This window comes from Scyliorhinus torazame, chromosome 19 (genome assembly GCF_047496885.1).
Source record: "Scyliorhinus torazame isolate Kashiwa2021f chromosome 19, sScyTor2.1, whole genome shotgun sequence".
NCBI classification, from domain to species: domain Eukaryota; kingdom Metazoa; phylum Chordata; class Chondrichthyes; order Carcharhiniformes; family Scyliorhinidae; genus Scyliorhinus; species Scyliorhinus torazame.
The window spans coordinates 106169103-106193428 of record NC_092725.1 but is presented as its reverse complement, the minus strand read 5'-3'; the positions used below and the strand labels follow the sequence as shown (position 1 = coordinate 106193428).

The following is a 24326-nucleotide window of genomic DNA, read 5'->3' as shown; positions in this document are numbered from 1 at the left end:
TTGGACTGTGGGAGGAAACCGGAGCACCCGGAGGAAACCCATGCACACACGGGGAGGACGTGCAGACTCCGCACAGACAGTGACCCAAGCCGGGAATCGATCCTGGGACCCTGGAGCTATGAAGCAATTGTGCTAACCACCATGCTACCGTGCTGCCCCTACATGTTTGTAATAAAATACATTTAAAAAAATAAACGTTTCAAGTTTGTATGATTCTTCTTTAGAGCTGAAGAGGGGCAGCACGGTAGCACTGTGGCTTCATAGCGCCAGGGTCCCAGGTTCGATTCCCGGCTGGGTCACTGTGCGGAGTCTGCACGTTCTCCCCGTGTCTGCGTGGGTTTCCTCCTACTTGTCCCAAAAGATGTGCTGTTAGGTACTTTGGACATTCTGAATTCTCCCTCTTGTGTACCCGAACAGGCGCCGTAATGTGGCGACTAGATGCTTTTCACAGTAACTTCATTGCAATGTAAGTCTACATGTTACAATAAAGATTATTATTATTAAATGTGATGGATTTTGCTTTTGTTGTTCTACAGTCTGCTGACTGACCACTTCCACAACTGACTAAACTAATTCAGTGCGAATAAAATGGGATTGGAGATCAGGATAATGGCCTGTCTTAATTCAATTAGTCGTCACCCATTAGCTAAGTAAAACAAAAATAATTATAAATATATCGTTAATTGAATAACTATTTTTTATACAGAAAACATACTTGTGTTTCAGGGGTCGGCGGAATTTTTTTAAAAATTGAAGCAAAAAGGTTGAGAACACTTGGTCTGGAAGGGGTCAAGTCCAAGGCTTCATAGAAAAACACGACAGAGTTCCTTGTTTTACATTTAATTGTCCTGGCAATACTATCAAACATTCCATTAACTTTTCCAATAACAATTAGGGTTAAAGATTAATCTTGGCATCAAATTCAAGTGCTTTTATTTCATACCTGTAACTTGTTTAAGTGGACTGTATCATTACATCAGTTAGCATTAAAATTACAGCAATCGTACTTGGTAAATAGCTTGTGCAGTTCTTAGTTGAGTGCAAGTTAACAGACTAAAACATCCCATAGCCGTACACAATTAAAGAGTAGCGATTCCCCACCCACAATAATGGATGATAGAGACATGACTCGAGTGTGGTGAATTACTCTGGAATTCACTGGTAGCAGAATCTGCCTCCTGACCTTCTTTTCACAACAGTGGTTTTCACTTGGGTCGGAGATGGTGGTGTCAACCCTTTGAACCTGGCTTCAGGCTGGCAAACGGCTTGGAGTTCTTCAGGGAGCTGGAGAGCTCGTTGAGAAAGGAGAGAAAGTGGGAGTCTTTCTCTGACTTTCTGGAGTCAAAGATGACCACGATGGTGAACTGGGGTTCGGGGCGTGTCAGGAAGTAAGTGCTCTGAACTTTGTCATCGTAAAAATGGACTACTTTGTCCAATGTGTTCAGCTCTGTCGCCCGGTCCGACATGATCATGATCACATTGGGCCAGTGTATTAAAGGTCGGTCAGTGGGCAACGAAACAACCGCCGGGTACTGATCCACCCCCTTGGGGGCTTCCCTGTATGAGTGCGGGTGGTGGTACCCATGACCCTGGAAGGTCTCTGACCCTCGGTTGTCGAAGATCAAAGAGACATTTTCGGCGTCGTATTTCCGGATGAAACTAGAGATCTTGCCGCAGTAGTCAGGGTTGGTCTTGGCAGTCAGGGCCTTCATTTCCGAGGAGGTGGTCTGGCGGCTCAGTGCGTCGTGGAAGTAGAAGGTGAACTTGGCCAAGAGGGCGTTCTTCAGCTTGCCAAGCCATAGGAAGAGGTGCGGGGGCTGAAGGGCCTTCTGGGTCTGACCCCCAAACAGGTGCTTCCTGGTCTCCCGCTGCTTCTCGAACGTCTGGCCCCAGGTCTGCAGTTTGGAATGGGCACTGTGTAGGTTGAGCAGTGAGGGGAGGAACTTCCATTCACTGATCTCAGCCTGTGCCTTCAGCAGCTGAGTTAACACGTCCACCTCCAGCTGGAAGCTACTCTCCAAAGGGCTCAGGATTGGGTGATGGAACCTAAAGAAATAAAAATTAAGACATTTAAAATCCTCATGGATTAGCCCCTCTGGAGTTCTGCATTGCTGGCTTAACCTCCCTCTGTAACAAATGAACCCACGGACAAGGAGCTCCGTCAGTCAGATTTGCAAATCCCACCAGGTAGATAAGTGTTCAAACTCCAGCCTTATAATAATAATAATCGTTATTAGTGTCACAAGTAGGCTTACATTATCACTGCAAAGAAGTTACTGAAAATCCCTTAGTCGCCACACTCTGGCACCTGTTCAGGTACTTTGACGGAGAATTCAGTATGTCCAATTCATCTAACAAGCACGTCTTTCAGTGCTAGTGGGAGGAAACCGGAGGGCCAGAGGAAACCAATGCAGACACGGGGAGAACGTGTAGACACCACACATACAGTGTCCAAGCCGGGAATTGAACCTGGGACTCTGGCTCTGTAAGGTAACAGTGCTAATCACTGTACTGCCATGCCGCCCTTGGTTGCTACTCCCATGAGTATCAAGGTGGCCTTGTAGGTGTTAGCCACGGCTAAGTGGGAGGCAGTGTTGCCTCTTAGTTGGAAGGTAATCAACTCAATTCCCAGTTCAGAGACCTCAACATGTAGACAGCCCCTGGGTAAGTGCTGCACCGTCAGTATCTTTTGGCTAAGATATTAAACTGAGACCATTGTCTACCTTTCGCAGGTCGTAAAAGATCCAATGGCACTATTTCATAGAGCCAGAAAATTCTCCACTTCCCTGGTTGAGAGTGGTTCCACCAACAATCAACAAGAAGTTCAACACCATCCAGGGCAACGCTCCATCAACACAACATCCACCAACTTACAACATTCACTCCCATAGAACCACTGTCAAGTGGCAGCAATGTGTGCCATCAACAAGATGCAACTCACCAATCTTCCTTTCACAGCACCTTCCACACTCGCACCCTCTACCACCTTAGCTGGGTAAGGGCAACAGATGCCTGGAAACACCACCATCTGCAAGCCACTCACCATCCTGACTTGAAACTATATTGTTATTCCTTGATTGTTGCTGGATCAAAATCCTGGAAGTCTCTCCCTAGTAGCTGTGCATGTACCTGCACCAGAGGAACTGCAGCGGTTCTGGGGCTGGTTTAGCACACTGGGCTAAATCGCTGGCTTTTAAAGCAGACCAAGGCAGGCCAGCAGCACGGTCCAATTCCCGTACCAGCCTCCCCGAACAGGCGCCGGAATGTGGCGACTAGGGGCTTTTCACAGTAACTTCATTTGAAGCCTACTTGTGACAATAAGCGATTTTCATTTCATTTCAAGGAGGCAGCTCACCACCACCTTCTCAATGAACAATTAGGGATGGGCAGCAAATCTTGGCCTTGCCAGCAACACCTCATCCCATGAAAGAAATTTTAAAATCTCGCTCCTGACCTGGCCACGTGTTTAATGAGTGAATTGCTGTGCACAAATTACCACATTTCCTTTTTTTATTAACAGCAGTAAATACATTTTAACTAGTACTCCTTTGTCTGTGAAGCACTTTGGGATGTCCTTGGATTGTGAAAGGCACACTATAAATGTAAGTCTTTTCTTCCCCCGCTCCCCACAGACTAATCTATCCTGGGCGAGATTTAATGGAAAGGTTTCTAAGTGTGGTAGTGAGCGGGAACTGTTGCGAGCTTCCCGACACTCGACCCAGCGAGGACATCATCGGTATCAAACGTTAATTGGTTGACTTAGCGAGGCCCCATGGGCTTCACGCTGCAAATGACTGTCCCGCTGGCTGATTTGCCGGGACCACGCTCGCCAGTCCCCCGCCAACAAGGGAGACCAGCTCAAAGATTTGGGGATGCCGACATGGCCAGACTGTTGGACGCGGTCGAGATCAGACAGGATGTCCTGCTCTCCTGAGGAGCTCAGAGGGTCAGCCGCAGGGCAGCCAGTGCCGCCTGGGAGGAAGTGGCAGCGACCGTCAGCTCGGGCATCGTCACCAGGAGAACCGGCACCAACGTCCGTAAGATCAACGACCTCCACCTGGCTGCACGGGTAGGTTGGCACCATCACTCTGGCACCGCCCCCCGGTCCAACCAGATCTAGCAGTTCAGCCCACGCTGTCCCTCCACATACAGCACCCCCATTACTTCCCATTCCCCCCCATACTCGCCATCCTCCCCATATGCGCCTCCCATGTGCCCCACACCCACCAATGAACGACATGTGCGGCTCACGCTGCTCCCTCTCTGCCCCCGCAGGAGGTTGGCCCACAAGATGGGTGAGGACCCCGGAGGGCGGCCTGGTACCGGACAACAGAGTCCTCACCCTCTTTGAGGAACGGGTCCTGGAGGTCGCAGGGGTGGCCGACGACAGATCGGTCACTGACCTAGAGGTGGGCATAACGTGCAAGGGGGAGGATCTACCAATCCCCACCCAGAACACTTGTCACATGAGTTGTTACTGCCATACAGACTGACCCATCCCTCCCACTGACCATTCTCCCACAGGATCTCCATCCAATGTTGCCGGCCCATCCAGAGTGGTCCCCCCCGCCTCTCATGACAGCACCTCAGAGGGGAGCTCCGAGGATACAACCATAGACGCGGCATAGCTGTCATCCACACTCTCCACCAGCGCAGAGACGCACACCTCGGTGGGCAACAGTATTGGACAAGCTTCTAGGGTGCATTCTGGTGAGAATTACACAGTTGCTGTTGCACATCAAATAGATGGAGGCAGCAACGCCCAGGCAAGACAGCAGTCGGAGGTCTGCTGGATCCCAAGACCCAGCTGGTTCCCAGTCAGATGCTGAGCCTCTGGACCAGGTTTACCCTGAATGCAGTCGATAGGGTGCAGCCATGATATTCAGAGGGGATGTCAGCAACACTCCAGCAGGTCCATAGCCCATTGGAGTCCCAGAAGCTACAAGCGCAGAAGACAGCGCCGGCAATGCTTGGCACCGAAGCCAACGCTACATAGAATTTTTTTTTCCAATATACAGCTCAGATTGGCTTTCAAATGAAGCCAGCTGCTTAAAAATCCAGTGGGTTGGGGCAAGATTCTGCCAGTGGCTCAGTCTTGGATTGCTCTGCCAAAGGGATGGCACAGATATGATGGCTAAGTAACCTCCTTCTGCAATATAAAGGTCCATGGTTTGATGGAATTAGAAGCAACCTGGAGACCTCAATGAGGGGCACAGCTAATCTCTGACAATGCAGCTGACAGGGCGCATAGTAAAATGAATGGTTAGTGCACTGCTCAAACTGACAGCATTCAGTGACAAGGCACCAGGGCCTCGAGGAGGACAGGACGGGCTTTGGTCACATGGAAAGGTTTGAAGTGGACTAAGAAAAAATAAACAGATTTATTTCCTACATCACAACCGTGACTCCTCTTCAAAAATACTTCATTGGCTGTAAAGTGCCATTGGGCATTCTGAGGTTGTAAAGGACGCTATGTAAATGCAAATCTTTCATAGAATAGCAAAGAATACAAGGAGGCCATTCGGCCTATGAAGTCTGTGCTAGCTCTTTTGATGAGCAACCCAGTGTGACTCTTTCCTGTCCTGACTCCTTTCTCACATTCCACCAATAATTTTCTCCTCAAAGTATTTATCCAGTTCACTTTTGATGGCAGCCATTTCTCCATCAGGCAGTGAATTCCAAATCCTAACCATGCATTCTGTGAAAAATGTGGAATACTGCAGCTGCTGGAGACCCAAAATTAAAAACCAGAAGTGCTGGAAAAACTCAGTAGGTCAGAACAGCTCCGAAGAGTCGTCAGACTGGACTCAAAACGTTAACTCTGTTTCCCTCTACACAGAGTTTTACCAGCACTTTCTGTTTTCCTTGTTGTGTATAAAAGATTGCCTGCATGACATCTCTGGTTCTTTTGCCATCACCGTAAATCTGTGCCCTCTGGTTAACAGCCTTCAGCATTGAAGCATTCACCTTTCCGTTACTCCTCAATATCCTGAGAATGCGGTCACTGGTAATCACTTATGGCTCTACTTTATTCATTAGTCCCCCTCCACCGTCGTAGAACAGGCCCTGTGTGTACCACTGACCTTGAGCTATATTTCTGTAGAATGGACTCCAGCGTGTGCAGCACCTCTGTTGAATGGATGGACTTCTGCGTGCTGAGGGAATACATCTTCTCGTAGAAGTCAGCAATCTCCATTCGGGCCTGAATGAAAAAGCAAAGCTGCTCGGAGAGGTGGGAGAGGAGCTCTTCCAAATGTGGGGAGGTCCCAGCTGCCGAGTTCCGTGCACTGGTGACCAGCTTGCGTAGCTCGTTGTGGAGCGATGTGTAGATGGATCGAATGGAATCCTTCCGACTAAAAAACGACTGTCCACCTACAAGCCAGGGGGGAAGAGACAGGAAAAGATTTTTTTTAAATATCACGAATTACACAGAATTTTCCAGTACAGTAACTGGCCATTCTGCCCATCAGATTCATGCCTCCTTCCATCTTACTTCATCTCAGCCTATCAACATATTCTTCTCCTTGTCTCCTTCATATGTTTATCTAGCTTCCCCTTAAATGTATTCATGCTTTTTGTCTAAAACACGTCCTGTGATAGCGAGTTTCATCTTCTAAACACTTGGTTAAATAGGTTGCTCCTGAATTTCCTATTGGATTTAATTGTGATTATCTTATATTAATGACCCCTTGTTTTGGGCTCCCACCCACAAGTAAATACATCTCCCCAACATCTACTCTGTCGACCTGCTTTGTAATTTTATAGGCCTCTATTTGGACACAGCTCATCCGCCTTCTGTTTTCTGGAAAGGATCCCAGCCTGTTCAGTCTTTCCAGATAGGCTCAACCTCTCAAGCTCTGGTACCAACAAACAGCTAAACTTGAAATGTCTCAGTCACAAACTGACTAACTTATTAGTACTGACAACAATTCTTAAAATGTATTAGCCATCATTGTTCTGCATGACACAGTGACTTAACACAACTACCTAGCCTGGGTTTGAATCCAGTACTAGACTTTATTCTGCTCTATGGACTGAGACAAAGTAAATTAAACTTGACAGTTAAATCTAGCAAATTTGACTGAAGTGCGTTGCACACAACCTCGTAATCACTTCGAGGTATTTGCAGAATCATAGAATCTCTAGAATCGCTACAGTCAGAAGGAGGCCATTCGGCCGATCGAGTCTGCACCGACCCTCTGAAACAGCACTCTACCTAGGCCCAATCCCCCACCCTATCCCCATAATCCCGACTAGGGGCAATTTAGCATGGCCAATCCACCTAACCTGCACATCTTTGGACTGTGGGAGGAAACCGAAGCACCTGGAGGAAACCTGTGAGGCAGCAGTGCTAACCACTGTCCCACCATGACACCCCTGTCCTGCAGTGGAGTGGTACCAATATAATAAAGAAAAATGTCACATTTAAGACTTGGAATGCTTTACATGATGCTTTCAATTCATTGCCTGAAGAGACTCCATCTCTTGGTCAATAACTCAAATGCTGATTCCAGACAGCCCAAGTTTGAAAGGGCAAGATTTATATGTTTGCAAGCGTGTTCTTCAAAGCAACACAGTACTGACTGCACTATTGTTTCACCCTTTCCTCCACCAGAATACCAAACTCCTGGTGATGATATTACAGGCCAGAGTGATCTGACAGCAGAAGAAACGCACATGCACATATCCACCTGTGCATACGCACACACAAGTGCACATATACACAAATGCACAACCATGTACATAAGAACACAGTTTAGCACATGTACCCATTTGGAAATACGCACACGTGGTATGTCTACATTGGGAATGTCTCAATATCATTCTCTAGCCGCTTCCATTACAAAGTGTAGAAGTGGAATAGTGGCATCTTTGGAACAAACTGATCTTTTTTAAAAGAAAGAGATACTGTCATAAATGAAAGATGGATACAGTGAATATTACGTGTACAGGGTATCACAATTGTTGAAGCACCTCAGAGTGCAACTTAATCTACGTAGATAACTTAACTACATTTGCACCTTCTGTAATGACCATTTTGAAATGTCTGTAATGTTTCTTTGGCTGTATTAAAGCACCTGAACAGTGCAACATGACGTATGTAGAGAACCTGAATATTATTGCACTTTGTGTGATGGCAACTTTGTAATGTTCTTTCCGATATTTAATGAATAAAGTATATTTTTGCAAACAAAGAATACATGGAGCAATATCGGCCTTTTGGCTATAATCAAACATAGGATCAAGCCCGAGATCAGGTGCAATGCTTGTTCTTGCCAGCTTGAATCATGTATGTCTCTTTTGTGGGGACCATGAATTGGATTCAATTTGAATTGGTCTTTAGGACAAGCAACGAGTTGGATTAAGGGCTTGCCCTGCCCACTCTGTGAACTCTGAGAAAGGAATAATATATATATATATTTTTTTTTTTTTAAACAGACCAATGGGGGTGTTTCAGTTATAAAAACAGAAAATGCTAGGTAAACCCGTCAGGTCAGGCAGCATCTGTGGAGAGAAACAGACTTCATGTTTTGGGTCTTAAATGAAGAGTCATTTAGACTGGAAATGTTAACTCTGTTTCTCTCCACAGATGCTGCCTGACCTGCTGAGTTCAGCCAGCATTTTCATCTCAGATTTCCAGCATCTGCAATTTTTACTTTTTAAAAATCAATTTAGATTATCCAATTCATTTTTTTCAATTAAGGGGCAATTTAGTGTGCCCAATCCACCTAGCCTGCACATCTTTGGGTTGTGGGGGCAAAAACCACGCAGACACGGGGAGAATGTGCAAACTCCACACGGACAGTGACCCAGAGCCGGGATCGAACCTGGGACTTCGGCGCCGTGAGGCAGCAGTGCTAACCACTGTGCCGCCGTGCTGCCCCAATTTTTACTTTTATTAGAATGTTGTTAATGCTCAAGGTTCAAAGTGACCATTTCATTTTTTTAAATTTGGTCTTGGGATGCGGGTGTCACGTGCTGGCTGAGAAATTGTTGCCCATCCCTAATTGCCCTTGAACAGAGTGGCATGCTCGGCCATTACAGAGGTGGGCAGTTAAGAGCCAATCACATCACTGTGTTCATAGAATTTCCAATGCAGAAGGAGGCCATTCGGCCCATCGAGTCTGCACTGGCCCTTGGAAAGAGCACCCCACTCAAGCACACACATCCTCCACCCCATCTCTTAACCCAGTAACCCCCAATTAACCTTCTTGGACACTAAGGGCAATTTAGCATGGCCAATCCACCTAACCCGCAAATCTTTGGATTGTGGGAGGAAACTAGAGCACCCCAAGGAAACCCACGCAGACACAGACAGTGACCCAAGCCGGGAATCGAACCTGGGACCCTGGAGCTGTGAAGCAACTGTGCCAAACACTATGCAATCGTGCTGCCCCAGACCGTGTTGGTCTGGAGTCACATGTAGGCCAGACCGGATAAGGAAGGCTGATTTTCTTCCCTGAAGGACATTAGTGAATTTCAAATAGGAAAAATGAAAATTCACGCAAAAATCTCTCTCTTATAGGGCAGCACGGGGGCGCAGTGGTTCGCATGGCTGCCTCACGGCGCTGAGGTCTCAGTTTCGATCCCGGCTCTGGGTCACTGTCCGTGTGGAGTTTGCACATTCTCCCCGTGTTTGCGTGGGTTTCTCCCCCACAACCCAAAGATGTGCAGGGTAGGTGGATTGGCCGCGCTAAATTGCCCCTTAATTGGAAAAAACTGAATTGGGTACTCTAAATTTTAAAAAAATCTCTTGCTCCTTTCTGATCTTTCATTCAACTCATCATTCATCTCGGATTGTGCAGCAAAATGACATTAAAAGTTACATAGAGCATTTGTAAAACAAAAATTGCTCATCCCTAGATTCATAATGGGACAGACGGAGGCCATTTGGCGTATTTGGTTCCATGCCAGCTCTCTGTAGAGCAGTCAATCAGTCCCATTTCCCCCGCTCTATCCCCATTGTGCTGCAAGAGTCCATCCAATTTTCTTTTCAATTGATTCATCGTCTCTGCGTCCACCACTTTCGAATGCAGAATTCCAGGTCATTATCACTAGCTGTGTAAAAATGTTCTTCAAATTCCACACTGCATCTCTTGTCCAAAATCTTAAATCTGTGTCCCCCTTGTACCATCAGCTAATGCTTTCATCTCCCTTATCTAAACCTGTCATAATCCTGTACGTCTCTATCAAATTTCCCTTCAATCATCCCCTTTGCTCCAAGTAGAACAACCCTATTTGTAACTAAATTCACTAATCCCAGGGACCATTCTGGTAAATCTATAAACATTCTCGAGGAGCGGAGTGCAAATGACTGAAAGCAGCTGCTGCTTTTGGCCGATCAATATTGCTAGGTCGAGACCTCCACATTAATGTTTAGCTCAGTAGGTAGCACTCTCATTTGGGTCAGAAGATGATAGATTGAAGCCTGACTCCAAGACTTCAGTGTTGTGGAAGATGCTTTTTTTTTTTGGCGGGGTGGGGGGAGGGGGACATTAACTTGTGGCACGCCTGTCTGCTCAGGTGGATTAGGCCATTTGGCCCATCGAGTCTGCTCCGCCATTTGGCCATGGCTGATGTCATCGTCCTGCCCGTTCTCCACAACCCTTTAACCCATTACCAATTAAAAATCTGTCTAACGCCTCGTTAAATTTACTCATTGTCCCAGCATCTATCGCACTCTGGGGTAGCAAATTTCACAGATTTACAACCCTTTGGGAGAAGTATCACAGAAAAATACCGCTGCATGAAAGGCACCAGATCTGCCAATCCTGATCCCATTTGCCAGCACTTGGCCCATAGCCTCGAATGTCAAGATGTGCCAAGTGCTCATCCAGGTACTTTTTTTTTTTAAATTTAGCGTACCCAATTATTTTTCCTCCAATTAAGGGGCAATTTAGCGTGGCCAATCCACCTAACCTGCACATCTTTGGGTTGTGGGGGTGAAACCCACGCAGACGTGTGGAGAATGTGCAAACTCCACATGGACAGTGACCCAGGGCCGGGATTCGAACCCGGGTCCTCAGCGCCGCAGTCCCAGTGCCATCCACTGTGCCACATGCCGCCCTATCCTTTTTAAAGGATGTGAGGCAACCCGCCTCCCAGGCAGTGCGTTCCAGACTGTCACCGCTCTCTGGGTTAAAAAGGTTTTTCCTCAAATCCCCCCTAAACCGCCCGCCCCTCACCTTGAACTTATGTCCCTTAGTAACCAACCATTCAACACAGGGGAAAAGCTGTTCCCTATCCAGGTTTCTCCTCAACCTAAGTTTTAAATTTGCTACCTCTTATCCTAAGACTATGGCCTCTCGTTCTAGAATGCCCTATTCGCTCCACGTCTACTTTATCTATACCTTTTATCATCTTGCATACCTCAATTTGATCTCCCCTCATTCTTATAAACTCTAAAGAGTATGGGCCTAAACTGTTCAATCTCTCTTCATACGACAAACCCCTCATCTCTGGAATCAACCTAGTGAACCTCCTCTGAACTGCCTCCAATGCCATAATGCTGTCTCAAATTTCCTCAAATAAGGGGACCAAAACGGTGCACAATACTCCTGGTGTGGTCTCACCAATGCCTTGTACAGTTGCAACAACACTTCCTTACCTTTATACTCTATTCCTTTAGCTTTAAATGCCACTATTCCATTTGCTTTATTACCTACTGTACCTGCATGTAAATTTTCTGTGACTCATGAACGAGGACTCCCAGATCCCTCTGCAACTGGGCACCCCAAAGTCTTCCCCATTTAGATAATAAGTTGCTATCCCATATTTCAGACCAAAATGCATGATCTCACACTTATCCAGTTAAACTCCATCGGTACATTTTGGACCACTCATCTAAACTATCGATGTCCATTCATCATCATCATCATAGAATATAAGTGTTCTTATTTGTCCGAATGAGTACAGACCCAGAGTCCTCAACCGTTCCTCATACGACAAGCTCTTCGTTCCAGGTCTCATTCTTATGAACCTCTTCTGGACCCTTTCAAAGGTTAGTACATCCTTCCTTAGATACGGAGCCCAAAACTGCTCACAATACACCAAATGGGGTCTGACCAGAGCCTGATATAGCCTCAGAAGTACATCCCTGGTCTTGTATTCTAGCCCTCTTGACATAAATGCTAACATTGTATTTGCCTTCCTAACTGCCGACTGAACCAATCGTGAACAAGTACTCCCAAGTCACTTGTGCTTCTGATTTCCTATGCATCTCCCCATATAGAAAATAATCTCCCACAGTACAGATGGGACTGATTGCAGCTTTTACACTGAGAGCTATCAGTCTTTGAATCCTCTTTCCCAAAACAAACCTGTTGGACTTTAACCTGGTGTTGTAAGACTTCGTACTGTGTCCAAAATAGATGATCAACAGCCCTAGTTACTAACTCCCCAATCAGAGAACAATCGCCCTATTGTAACTCTTCGTCCATTCAGAAAAGATACCTCAACCCACTGTCCAGAATAACGGGCGGAATTCTCCAAAATGGAGGCAGAGTGTTCGCACCGTCGTCGTCTTTCACGACGACACGAAACGGGCACGGGCACTACCGATTCTGGCCCTCACAGGGGGCATGCGCAGTGGCGCTGCGCGAACCCGCACATGCGCAGTTGGGCTGCGCCAACCCGTGAATGCGCCGGGGACTTCCTCAATGCGCCGGCCCCGACGCAACATGGCGTGGGGGTTCAGGGTCCAGCCGCGTAATAAAATAGGGCCGGGGCTGGAGAGGCCTGCCCACCGATTGGTGGGCCCCGATCACGGGTCAGACCCCATCGGAGGCCCCTCCCCCGGTGAAGGAGCGCCTCTTCCCCCCACCCCCCCCCCCCCCCCCCCACAGGCCACCCCCGACCCTACACGCAGAGTTCCCGCCGGCTGCGAGCAGGTGTGGATGGCGCCGGCGGGACTCTGCTGTTTCCGCGTGGCCGCTCGACCCATCAAGGCCGGAGAATCGGCGGCCTGGCCGCGGACAATCGGCAGCCCGGCCACAGACAGCGGCCCGCAACCGGCGCCGAGCCGGCGTCGGACCAGCGCCACGGGAAAAAATGGCGCGAACGGCGATTCTCCCATACACCCAGCATTCCTCCAACAGCCAACACCAGGAAATAAATTCCACAATGCATGCCTCAGCCATGGCTCCGTTGGTAGTGCTTTGGTCTTGGAGTCAGAATGTTCGGAGTTCAAGTCTCAGTTACAGGACCAGAGCACAAAACTCCAGGCTGGCACTCCAGTGCAGTACTGAGGGAGTGCTACAATGCTGTAGGTGCTGTCTTTCAGATAAGACGTTAAACTGAGAGCCCTGTTTACCCTCTCAGGTGGATGTAAATTATCCTACAGCATTATTCGGAGTAGAGCAGGGAGGTCATCCCTCGTGTCCTAGCTAATACTGATCGCTCAATCAACATCACAAAAACAGATTATGTGGTCATTATCATATTACGGTTTGAAGGAACTTGCAGTGCCCAATTTGGCTGCCAACTAAACTTCAAAAGTACTTCACTGACTGTGAAGTGCTTTGAGACATCTAGTAGCCAAGAAAAGAGTATATAAAGGCAAGTCTTTATTTTCTTTTAAGTCGTTGGTGTCATCTACGGCTGTAGGAACTTGCTGTTCACAAATTGGCGGTCATGTCAAAAATAATTGCTAATTATGATACTTTGGCACATGATAAAACATCATATGAACAGATGTTTTTATATTGCAATTGCACACTCAGGCCCCACAAGTCTTAAGATTCACCGGGTTTTTACAGGACAGAGGACCCTTCGGCCCATTGTGTTCGTGCCGTCCATCAAACTACTACTCTAAACACATTTTTCAGTACTTGGCCTGTAACCTTGTATGCTATGGCAGTTCACGTGCTCATCTAAATACTTTTGTTTGTGAGGGTTCTCGCCTTTACCATCCTTTCAGGCAGTGAGTTCACGATTCCAACCATCCTCAGTGAAAATTCTTTTCCTCACATTCCCTTTATATCTCTTGCCCCTTACCTTAAAACCATGTCTCCTGGTTATTCACCCCTCTGCTAACGGGAAAAGTTTCTTCCTTTCCACCCTATGTATGCCCCTCATAATTTTATTCAACCTCCTCTGCCCTAAGGGAAACAACCCCAGCCTATCCAGTCTCTCTTGAAAGGTATTTCTCTTCAAATGCGTAAAGAAGACAAAATCTACAAATAAACTTTTTTTTTTTTTAAATGAAAAAATCAGCAGGTGCTGTTGCCGTTTTCAAACAGTGACTGATTACAGCTCTATTTCAAACAGTAACCACTGGCTAGTTCCAGAAAGGGAATGCAACACGTCAATGGCAAAATGATTTTGCAGTCAATCTGATATTGGCTTTCTCTTCATCTCCCACAGTGCAGATGGGACTGATTGTAGCTTTTACACTGAGAGCTATCAGTCTTTGAATCCTCTTTCCCAAAATAGATGAATTATATTTAACCATCGACATCCGACATTTTAGCAAAAACACCAGTGGGGCAGTTAATAAATTGCTCAACCAAAAAAGGTCGAGATTAAAAAAGACAAGATCCAACTAATCTGCCCTGTATCAGCTTCTTAGTCCCATGATACAATGAAAAAGAGTTAGCTGACTAATCATATCAATCAATCACTATTGATTGGTCCACAACAGACCGAGACATAAGGAAGCCCCCAGTTGCTTTGGAAACCACAGGTCCAAAGCCACCTATTGCTCCCAAGCCTGCTATTGCTGCACTTACCACGTGTCATATCTCAGATTACTCATCTGCTGTATCCCAAAACGTTATTAAAACAAATATAGATTAAAGATCTCTTCCAATTTGCTTTTGTCTGGCCATGTGCAAAGTGGATCTGTGGCTCTGAGCCAAAGGCTATGTGAGAATTCACACACAGGGAAACAGTGAAAAAGCAACGGAAATGAAAATATGATGACACACTGCCCGTGTCAGCAATGGGCACAGGTGGCATGAGACCAGCACTGCCCCAATTTGCCCACTGGCACTTTCTTAAACACATAGAAAATAGGAGCAGGAGGCCATTCGGCCCTTTGAGCCTGCTCCACCATTCATTATCATGCCTGATCATCCAACTCAATAGCCTAATCCCGCCTCCCCCTGCCCCCTCATATCCTTTGATTCCCATCGCCCAGTTGCTATATCTAACTGCTTAGTGAAAACATACAATGTTTTGGCCTCAAATACTTTTTTAAAAAATGTATTTTATTACAAACATGGATCAAAAAAGGTTTCAGCAAATAAACACCCTGGGAAACATACTTCCCAGCAATCAACTATACAGTCTGTACAACTTTTTCCCCTTTCCCCGCCCTCCCCGTGACAAACAGCCCCTCAAACACGGTCACAAACCCACCTTTTCTCAAACACCTCTGCGGAGTCCCTTAACTCATACCTTATCTTCTCCAACTGCGCAGGAAGTCGTACAGGTCACCCAACCAAGCCGCTACTTGCCGTGGCTTGCCATGCCGACCACCACTCCAGTAAAAATCGCTGCCGTGCAATCAGAGAGGCGAAGGCCACGACATTGGCCTTCCTCCTCTCCATGAGCTCTGACTTCTCAGAAACCCCAAATATTGCCTCCTAAGGGTCCGGGTCCACCTCCTCCTCCACTATCCTGGCTAAGACAGCAAATACTCCCGCCCAGAATCTTCCCAATTTTTCACAACCCCAAAACATGTGTGTCTGATTAGCCGCCCCCTGCCCACACCCCTTACACTCATCTGCTACCCCCTGGAAGAACCCACTCATTCTCGCCTGAGTCATATGCACCCTGTGCACCACCTTAAACTGTGTCAGGCTCATCCTTGTACAGGAGGAGGTCCCGTTTACCCTACACAGTGCCTCACTCCATAGTTCCCGATTGATCTCCCCTCCCAACTCCCTTTCTCCTTGATCTTCACCCCCGTTCATCTCCCCCAACCTCAAGTACTTTCTGTGGTAACAAATTCTACATGCTCACCACTCTCCGGGTGAAGAAATTTCTCCTCATCTGTCCTAAATGGTGTACCCCGTATCGTCAGACTGTGACCCCTGGTTCTGGACAAGCCACTGACTTAGTGTCCCCAATAATCAATAATCAATGCAGGTGCAAACTACACCCAAAATCGCACCGGTTCTGTGATGATTAATTTGATCCGAGGGCGTGGTTAGGTTCTAGCATGAGATTTTTCAGATGAATGCAAATAAAAGGAGTAAATACAAGTTTAAAATTCCACAGTCATTTTTTGTACTGCTTTTGCAGATTCCAAGCAAACTGCACCAAAAAAGGCACAAGGGGAAATTTAGGCCATTTTTGAAAAGAAGAATAAATTCCAATTCAAAACAGCAATTCCAGGAACTATAAGACACGTTCACATTCTCAGCACTGAACTAAACATTTTCATAATCATATTTAGAATGTACAGTCCTAGAACACAACACGGAAGTTGTGGGTTTAAGTCTCACTCCAGAGACTTGAGCATAAAATCCAGGTTAACATCCCAGCAACCTGGCTCAATTGCACAAACCTAAGTCATAGAGAAAAGCCAAAGCCCTCAGCAGTTCATGTGTACATATAAATGGTGGGTAAATGTTGCCACAGACCCAGAGGATCATAGCTGACGGGGAGAATGACTGGTTGGTGATTTAACCTGAGAGACACCACACCTCAGACAAGGGGCAAGGTTGAGAAGGCCTTCATGTATATCCTCAGCAGGTACAGGAATTGAACCGGCAATGTTGGCATCGCTCTACAACACGAAGCAGCCGTCCAGCCAGCTGAGCTAACCCCCCATGTATTTATATACGTGCACACAAGTCTAGCACATAACCAAGCTCATGGGCATACACATGGCACCTACGCTCTCAGACATGCAAGAGATAAATCCCCAGGCACATAGAACATAGAACATAGAAAATACAGCACAGAACAGGCCCTTCGGCCCACGATGTTGTGCCGAACCTTTGTCCTAGATTAATCATAGATTATCATTGAATTTACAGTGCAGAAGGAGGCCATTCGGCCCATTGAGTCTGCACCGGCTCTTGGAAAGAGCACCCTACCCAAACTCAACACCTCCACCCAACACCAAGGGCAATTTGGACATTAAGGGCAATTTCTCATTGGCCAATTCACCTAACCCGCACATCTTTGGACTGTGGGAGGAAACCGGAGCACCCGGAGGAAACCCACGCAGACACGGGGAGGACGTGCAGACTCCGCACAGACAATGACCCAAGCCGGAATCGAACCTGGGACCATGGAACTGTGAAGCAATTGTGCTATCCACAATGCTACCGTGCTGCCCTTAAGAACAAATAAATCTACACTATATAATTTTACCGTAATCCATGTACCTATCCAATAGCTGCTTGAAGGTCCCTAATGTTTCCGACCCAACTACTTCCACAGGCAGTGCATTCCATGCCCCCACTACTCTCTGGGTAAAGAACCTACCTCTGATATCCCTCCTATATCTTCCACCTTTCACCTTAAATTTATGTCCCCTTGTAATGGTTTGTTCCACCCGGGGAAAAAGTCTCTGACTGTCTACTCTATTTATTCCCCTGATCATCTTATAAACCTCTATCAAGTCGCCCCTCATCCTTCTCCGTTCTAATGAGAAAAGGCCTAGCACCCTCAACCTTTCCTCGTAAGACCTACTCTCCATTCCAGGCAACATCCTGGTAAATCTTCTTTGCACCTTTTCCAGGGCTTCCACATCCTTCCTAAAATGATGCGACCAGAACTGTACACAGTACTCCAAATGTGGCCTTACCAAAGTTTTGTACAGCTGCATCATCACCTCACGGCTCTTAAATTCAATCCCTCTGTCAATGAACGCGAGCACACCATCGGCCTTCTTCACAGCTCTATCCACTTGAGTGGCAACTTTCAAAGATGTATGAACATAGACCCCAAGATCTCTCTGCTCCTCCACATTGCCAAGAACTCTACCGTTAACCCTGTATTCCGCATTCATATTTGTCCTTCCAAAATGGACAACCTCACACTTTTCAGGGTTAAACTCCATCTGCCACTTCTCAGCCCAGCTCTGCATCCTATCTATGTCTCTTTGCAGCCGACAACAGTCCTCCTTACTATCCACAACTCCACCAATCTTCGTATCGTCTGCAAATTTACTGACCAACCCTTCAACTCCCTCATCCAAGTCATTAATGAAAATCACAAACAGCAGAGGACCCAGAACTGATCCCTGCGGTACGCCACTGGTAACTGGGATCCAGGCTGAATATTTGCCATCCACCACCACTCTCTGACTTCTATCGGTTAGCCAGTTCGATATCCAACTGGCCAAATGTCCCACTATCCCATGCCTCCTTACTTTCTGCAGAAGCCTACTATGGGGAACTCGCTCTAGTCATTCTCATATTTCTCACATATGTGTAAAAGGCCTTGGGGTTTTCCTTGATCCTACCCGCCAAAGATTGTTCATGCCCTCTCTTAGCTCTCCTAATCCCTTTCTTCAGTTCCCTCCTGGCTATCTTGTATCCCTCCAATGCCCTGTCTGAACCTTGTTTCCTCAGCCTTACATAAGTCACCTTTTTCCTCTTAACAAGGCATTCAACCTCTCTTGTCAACCATGGTTCCCTCACTCGACCATCTCTTCCCTGCCTGACAGGGACATACATATCAAGGACACGTAGCACCTGTTCCTTGAACAAGTTCCACATTTCACTTGTGTCCTTCCCTGCCAGCCTATGTTCCCAACTTATGCACTTCAATTCTTGTCTGACAACATCGTATTTACCCTTCCCCCAATTGTAAACCTTGCCCTGTTGCACGTACCTATCCCTCTCCATTACTAAAGTGAAAGTCACAGAATTGTGGTCACTATCTCCAAAATGCTCCCCCACTAACAAATCTATCACTTGCCCTGGTTCATTACCCAGTACTAAATCCAATATTGCCCCTCCTCTGGTCGGACAATCTACATACTGTGTTAGAAAAGCTTCCTGGACACACTGCACAAACACCACCCCACCCAAACTATTTGATCTAAAGAGTTTCCACTCAATATTTGGGACGTTAAAGTCGCCCATGACTACTACCCTATGACTTCTGCACCTTTCCAAAATCTGTTTCCCAATCTGTTCCTCCACATCTCTGTTACTATTGGGGGGCCTATAGAAAACTCCTAACAAGGTGACTGCTCCTTTCCTATTTCTGACTTCAACCCATACTACCTCAATAGGGTGATACTCCTCGAACTGCCTTTCTGCAGCTGTTATACTATCTCTAATTAATAATGCCACCCCCCCACCTCTTTTACCACCCTCCCTAATCTTATTGAAACATCTATAACCAGGGACCTCCAACAACCATTTCTGCCCCTCTTCTATCCAAGTTTCCGTGATGGCCACCACATCGTAGTCCCAAGTACCGATCCATGCCTTAAGTTCACCCACCTTATTCCTGATGCTTCTTGCGTTGAAGTATACCAACTTCAACCCATCACACACCGTTTCTTTTATTAATTTAGAGTACCCACTTATTTTAATTCCAATTAAGGGGCAATTTAGCGTGGCCATTCCACCTAACCTGCACATTTTTAGGTTGTGGGGGTGAAACCCACGCAAACATGGGGAGAATGTGCAAAGTCCACACGGACAGTGACCCAGGGCCGGAATTTGAACCCGGGTCCTCAGTGCCAACCACTGCGCCACGTGCCACCCCGTCATCATACACCTTCTGCCTTTTCTCCCCTCCCACTTGACTCACCATCCACCCCCACGTCACCTGATATCTCTGTCCGGCTCCTTCTCCTCGGTTCACACCCTGTCGCCCCCCCTTACCCAGTTTCTGCCCACCCCCTTACCCAGTTTCTGCCCCCTACCCAGTTTCTGCCCCGCCTCCCTTACCCAGTTTCTGCCTCCCCTTACCCAGTTTCTGCCCCCCTTACCCAGTTACTGCCCCCTTACCCAGTTTCTGCCTCCTTACCCAGTTTCTGCCCCCCCTTAACCAGTTTCTGCCCCCCCTTACCCAGTTTCTGCCCCCCTTACCCAGTTTCTGCCTCCCCTTACCCAGTTTCTGCCCCCCTTACCCAGTTTCTGCCCCCCCTTACCCAGTTTCTGCCCCCCTTACACAGTTTCTGCCCCCCTTACCCAGTTTCTACCCCCCTTACCGAGTTTCTACCCCCCTTACCCAGTTTCTACCCCCCTTACCCAGTTTCTACCCCCCTCTACCCAGTTTCTGCCCCCCTCTACCCAGTTTCTGCCCCCCTCTACCCAGTTTCTGCCCCCCTCTACCCAGTTTCTGCCCCCCTCTACCCAGTTTCTGCCCCCCACCCAGTTTCTCCCCCCCGTTTCTGCCCCCCTTACCCAGTTTCTGCCCCCTTACCCAGATTCTGCCCTCCCTGACCCAGTTTCTGCCCCCCTTACCCAGTTTCTGCCCCTACCCAGTTTCTGCCCCCCCATTTCTGCCCCCCCGCTTTTGCCTCCCCTTACCCAGTTTCTGCCCCCCCGCCCAGTTTCTGCCCCTACCCAGTTTCTGCACCCACTCACCCAGTTTCCACCCCCCTTACCCAGTTTCTGCCCCACTTACCCAGTTTCTGCCCCCCTTACCCGGTTTCTACCCCCTTACCCAGTTTCCACCCCCCTTACCCAGTTTCTGCCCCCTTACCCAGTTTCTGCCCCCCTTACCCAGTTTCTACCCCCTTACCCAGTTTCTACCCCCCTTACCCAGTTTCTACCCCCTTTACCCAGTTTCTACCCATCCCTTTACCCAGTTTCTACCCCCCCCATACCCAGTTTCTACCCCCTTACCCAGTTTCTGCCCCCCTTACCCAGTTTCTACCCCCTTACCCAGTTTCTACCCCCCTTACCCAGTTTCTACACCCCTTACCCAGTTTCTATCCCCCTCTACCCAGTTGCTGTCCCCCACCCAGTTTCTGCCCGCCCGTTTCTGCCCCCAGTTTCTACCCCCCATTACCCAGTTTCTACCCCCCTTACCCAGTTTCAACTCCCCTTACCCAGTTTCTACCCCCTTACCCAGTTTCTACCCCTTACCCAGTATCTACCCCCTTACACAGTTTCTACACCCCCTTTACCCAGTTTCTGCCCCCCTTACCCAGTTTCTGCCCACCCCCTTACCCAGTTTCTGCCTCCCCTTACCCAGTTTCTGCCCCCCCTTACCCAGTTACTGCCCCCCTTACCCAGTCTCTGCCCCCTTACCCAGTTTCTGCCCCCCCTTACCCAGTTTCTGCCCCCCTTACCCAGTTTCTGCCCCCCTTACCCAGTTTCTGCCCCCCGCTTACCCAGTTCCTACCCCCCTTACCCAGTTCCTGCCCCCCTTACCCAGTTCCTGCCCCCCTTACCCAGTTTCTGCCCTCCCTTACCCAGTTTCTGCCCCCTGTACCCAGATTCTGCCCTCCCTTACCCAGTTTCTGCCCCCCCCATTTCTGCCCCCCCCCGCTTTTGCCTCCCCTTACCCAGTTTCTACCCCCTTACCCAGTTTCTACCTCCTACCCTGTTTCTACTCCCCCTACCCAGTTTCTACCCCCTTACCAGTTTCTACCCCCTTACCCAGTTTCTACCCCCCTTACCCAGTTTCTACCGCCCTTACTCAGTTTCTACCCCCCTTACCCAGTCTCTACCCCCTTTACCCAGTTTCTACCCCCCTTTACCCAGTTTCTACCCCCTTTACCAAGTTTCTACCCCCTTACCCAGTTTCTACCCCCCTTACCCAGTTTCTACCCCCTTACCCAGTTTCTACCCCCCTTTACCCAGTTTCTACCCCCTTTACCAAGTTTCTACCCCCTTACCCAGTTTCTACCCCCCTTACCCAGTTTGTACCCCCCTTACCAGGTTTCTACCCCCCTTACCCAGTGTCAGCCCCCCTTACCCAGTTTCTACCCCCCTTACCCAGTTTCTACCCCCTTACCCAGTTTCTACCCCCCTTACCCAATTTCTCCCACCTTACCCAGTTTCTACACCACCCCTTAACCAGTTTCTGCCCCTCCCCTACCCATTTTCTGCCCCCACTTACCCAGTTTCTGCCCCCTTACCCAGTTTCTATCCCCCTTACCCAGTTTCTACCCCCTTACCCAGTTTCTACCCCCATACCCAGTTTCTACCCTCCCGCTTACCCAGTTTCTACCCCCATACCTAGTTTCTACCCCCTTACCCAGTTTCTACCCCTTTACCCAGTTTCTACCCCCCTTTACCCAATTTCTACCCCCCCCGTTACCCAGTTTCTACCCCCTTACCCAGTTTCTATCCCCCTTACCCAGTTTCTACCCCCCTTACCCAGTTTCTATCCACCTTACCCAGTTTCTACCCCCCCGTTACCCAGTTTCTGCCCCCCTTACCCAGTTTCTATCCCCCTTACCCAGTTTCTACCCTCCCTTACCCAGTTTCTACCCTTACCCTGTTTCTACCCCCCTTACCCAGTTTCTACCCCCTTACCCAGATTCTACCCCCTTACCCAGTTTCTACCCCCTACCCAGTTGCTACACCCCCCCTTACCCAGTTTCTACCCCCCCTTACCCAGTTTCTATCCCCCTTACCCAGTTTCTACCCTCCCTTACCCAGTTTCTACCCTTACCCTGTTTCTACCCCCCTTACCCAGTTTCTACCCCCCTTACCCAGATTCTACCCCCCTTACCCAGTTTCTACCCCCTACCCAGTTTCTACACCCCCCCTTACCCAGTTTCTACCCCCTACCCAGTTTCTACACCCCCCCTTACCCAGTTTCTACCCCCCCTTACCCAGTTTCTATCCCCCTTACCCAGTTTCTACCCCCAACCCAGTTTCTACACCCCCCCTTACCCAGTTTCTACCCCCCTTACCCAGTTTCTACCCCCCACCCAGTTTCTGCCCCCCACCCAGTTACTGCCCCCTTACCCAGTTTCTGCCCCCATACCCAGTTTCTGCCCCCCTTACCCAGTTTCTGCTCCCCTTACCCAGTTTATACCCCCCTTACCCAGTTTCTACCCCCTTACCCAGTTCCTACCCCCCTTACCCAGTTTCTACACCCCCCTTACCCAGTTTCTGCCCCCCCTTTACCCAGTTTCTGCCCCCCCTTACCCAGTTTCTGCCCCCCTTACCCAGTTTCTGCCCCCCCCTTACCCAGTTTCTGCCCCCCCCTTACCCAGTTTCTGCCCCCCCCTTACCCAGTTTCTGCCCCCCCCTTACCCAGTTTCTGCCCCCCCTTACCCAGTTTCTGCCCCCCCCTTACCCAGTTTCTGCCCCCCCTTACCCAGTTTCTGCCCCCCCTTACCCAGTTTCTGCCCCCCCCTTACCCAGTTTCTGCCCCCCCCTTACCCAGTTTCTGCCCCCCCCTTACCCAGTTTCTGCCCCCCCCCTTACCCAGTTTCTGCCCCCCCCCCTTACCCAGTTTCTGCCCCCCCCTTACCCAGTTTCTGCCCCCCCCCCCCTTACCCAGTTTCTGCCCCCCCCCCCTTACCCAGTTTCTGCCCCCCCCCCCTTACCCAGTTTCTGCCCCCCCCTACCCAGTTTCTGTCCCCCGCCCCTTACCTAGTTTCTGTCCCAGGAAGCCCATGCTGTGATAAGCTTTCTCGGCCGCCGCTAGGTGAGCGAGTGCGGAGAGGATCCCGGCCCAGCTCGGGCCCGCGCTCCGGCTGTTCTCCTTCTCCCGCTCCACATAGTCCTTGGCCCGGTCATGGGAGCAGATCCCCAGCTGCGAGAAGAAGGTTTCCAGCACCGCCTGTTCCAGAGGCACAGGGCTGGCCGGAGGCTCACTCATCCCGGCGAGAGGGAGCGGGGCAGACCGGGGCCCCGGTTACCGCTGCAGCCGCGGTCGGGTGACTGGAGAGCGGTGGGGGATGGGGGACCGGAGCCCAGACCGAGGACAATCTCCCGCCTGCAACCGGCTCTGAGCCGCAAAATTCCTCCTCCCCCAAAATTCCCCTTCCCTAAAAAAAATCACCCCCAAAAATCCTTATCCCAAAGAATTATCCCGCCTCCAAAAAAACTTACCCCTCGCCAAAAATGCACCCTTCCTCCCAAAAAATTACCCTCCCCAAAAATTCCCCCTCCTTCCAAAAATTTCCCCACCCACACAAAAAACTTTTCCATTACCCCCAAAATTAAACCTCTAAAACATTACCCAAAAATTCTCTCAAATTGCCCCAAATTTAACCCCAATTTTATCCTCAAAATTAACCCCTCCAGAAATTACCCCCAAATTGTCCCCCCCCAAAATAACCCTTCCACTCATTTGATTTGATTTATTGTCACGTGTACCGAGGTACAGTGAAGAGTAGTGTTTTGCCTACAGTCCAGCTTGATCATTCCATACATGCAAAAACATAGGAGATACATAAATACACAATGTAAATACACAGACGTCGGGTCAAG

The 24326-nt window shown here is 48.7% G+C and overlaps 1 protein-coding gene across 1 annotated transcript; it reads right to left on the bottom strand.

Annotated features, from left to right (window-relative positions):
* Window positions 1-824: 824 nt before the first annotated feature.
* kics2 (KICSTOR subunit 2) lies at window positions 825-23857 on the bottom strand. Its single transcript, XM_072485008.1, has 3 exons — window positions 23484-23857; window positions 6084-6372; window positions 825-2046 (listed from the first exon to the last, which is right to left on the bottom strand). The coding sequence occupies exons 1-3, from the start codon at window positions 23710-23712 to the stop codon at window positions 1230-1232; spliced, it is 1335 nt and encodes a 444-aa protein (XP_072341109.1). The 5' UTR covers window positions 23713-23857; the 3' UTR covers window positions 825-1229.
* Window positions 23858-24326: the final 469 nt, after the last annotated feature.

Excerpts from the sequence above, each read along its gene's own strand:
- kics2 (XM_072485008.1), bottom strand. The coding sequence starts at position 23,712 with ATGAGTGAGCCTCCGGCCAGCCCTGTGCCTCTGGAACAGGCGGTGCTG. Across the intron at positions 6,373-23,483 it reads CTTCCTGGGACAGAAACTAG|GTGGACAGTCGTTTTTTAGT; the intron begins GTAAGGGGCGGG and ends CCTGGCTTGTAG. Across the intron at positions 2,047-6,083 it reads CTACAGAAATATAGCTCAAG|GTTCCATCACCCAATCCTGA; the intron begins GTCAGTGGTACA and ends TTATTTCTTTAG.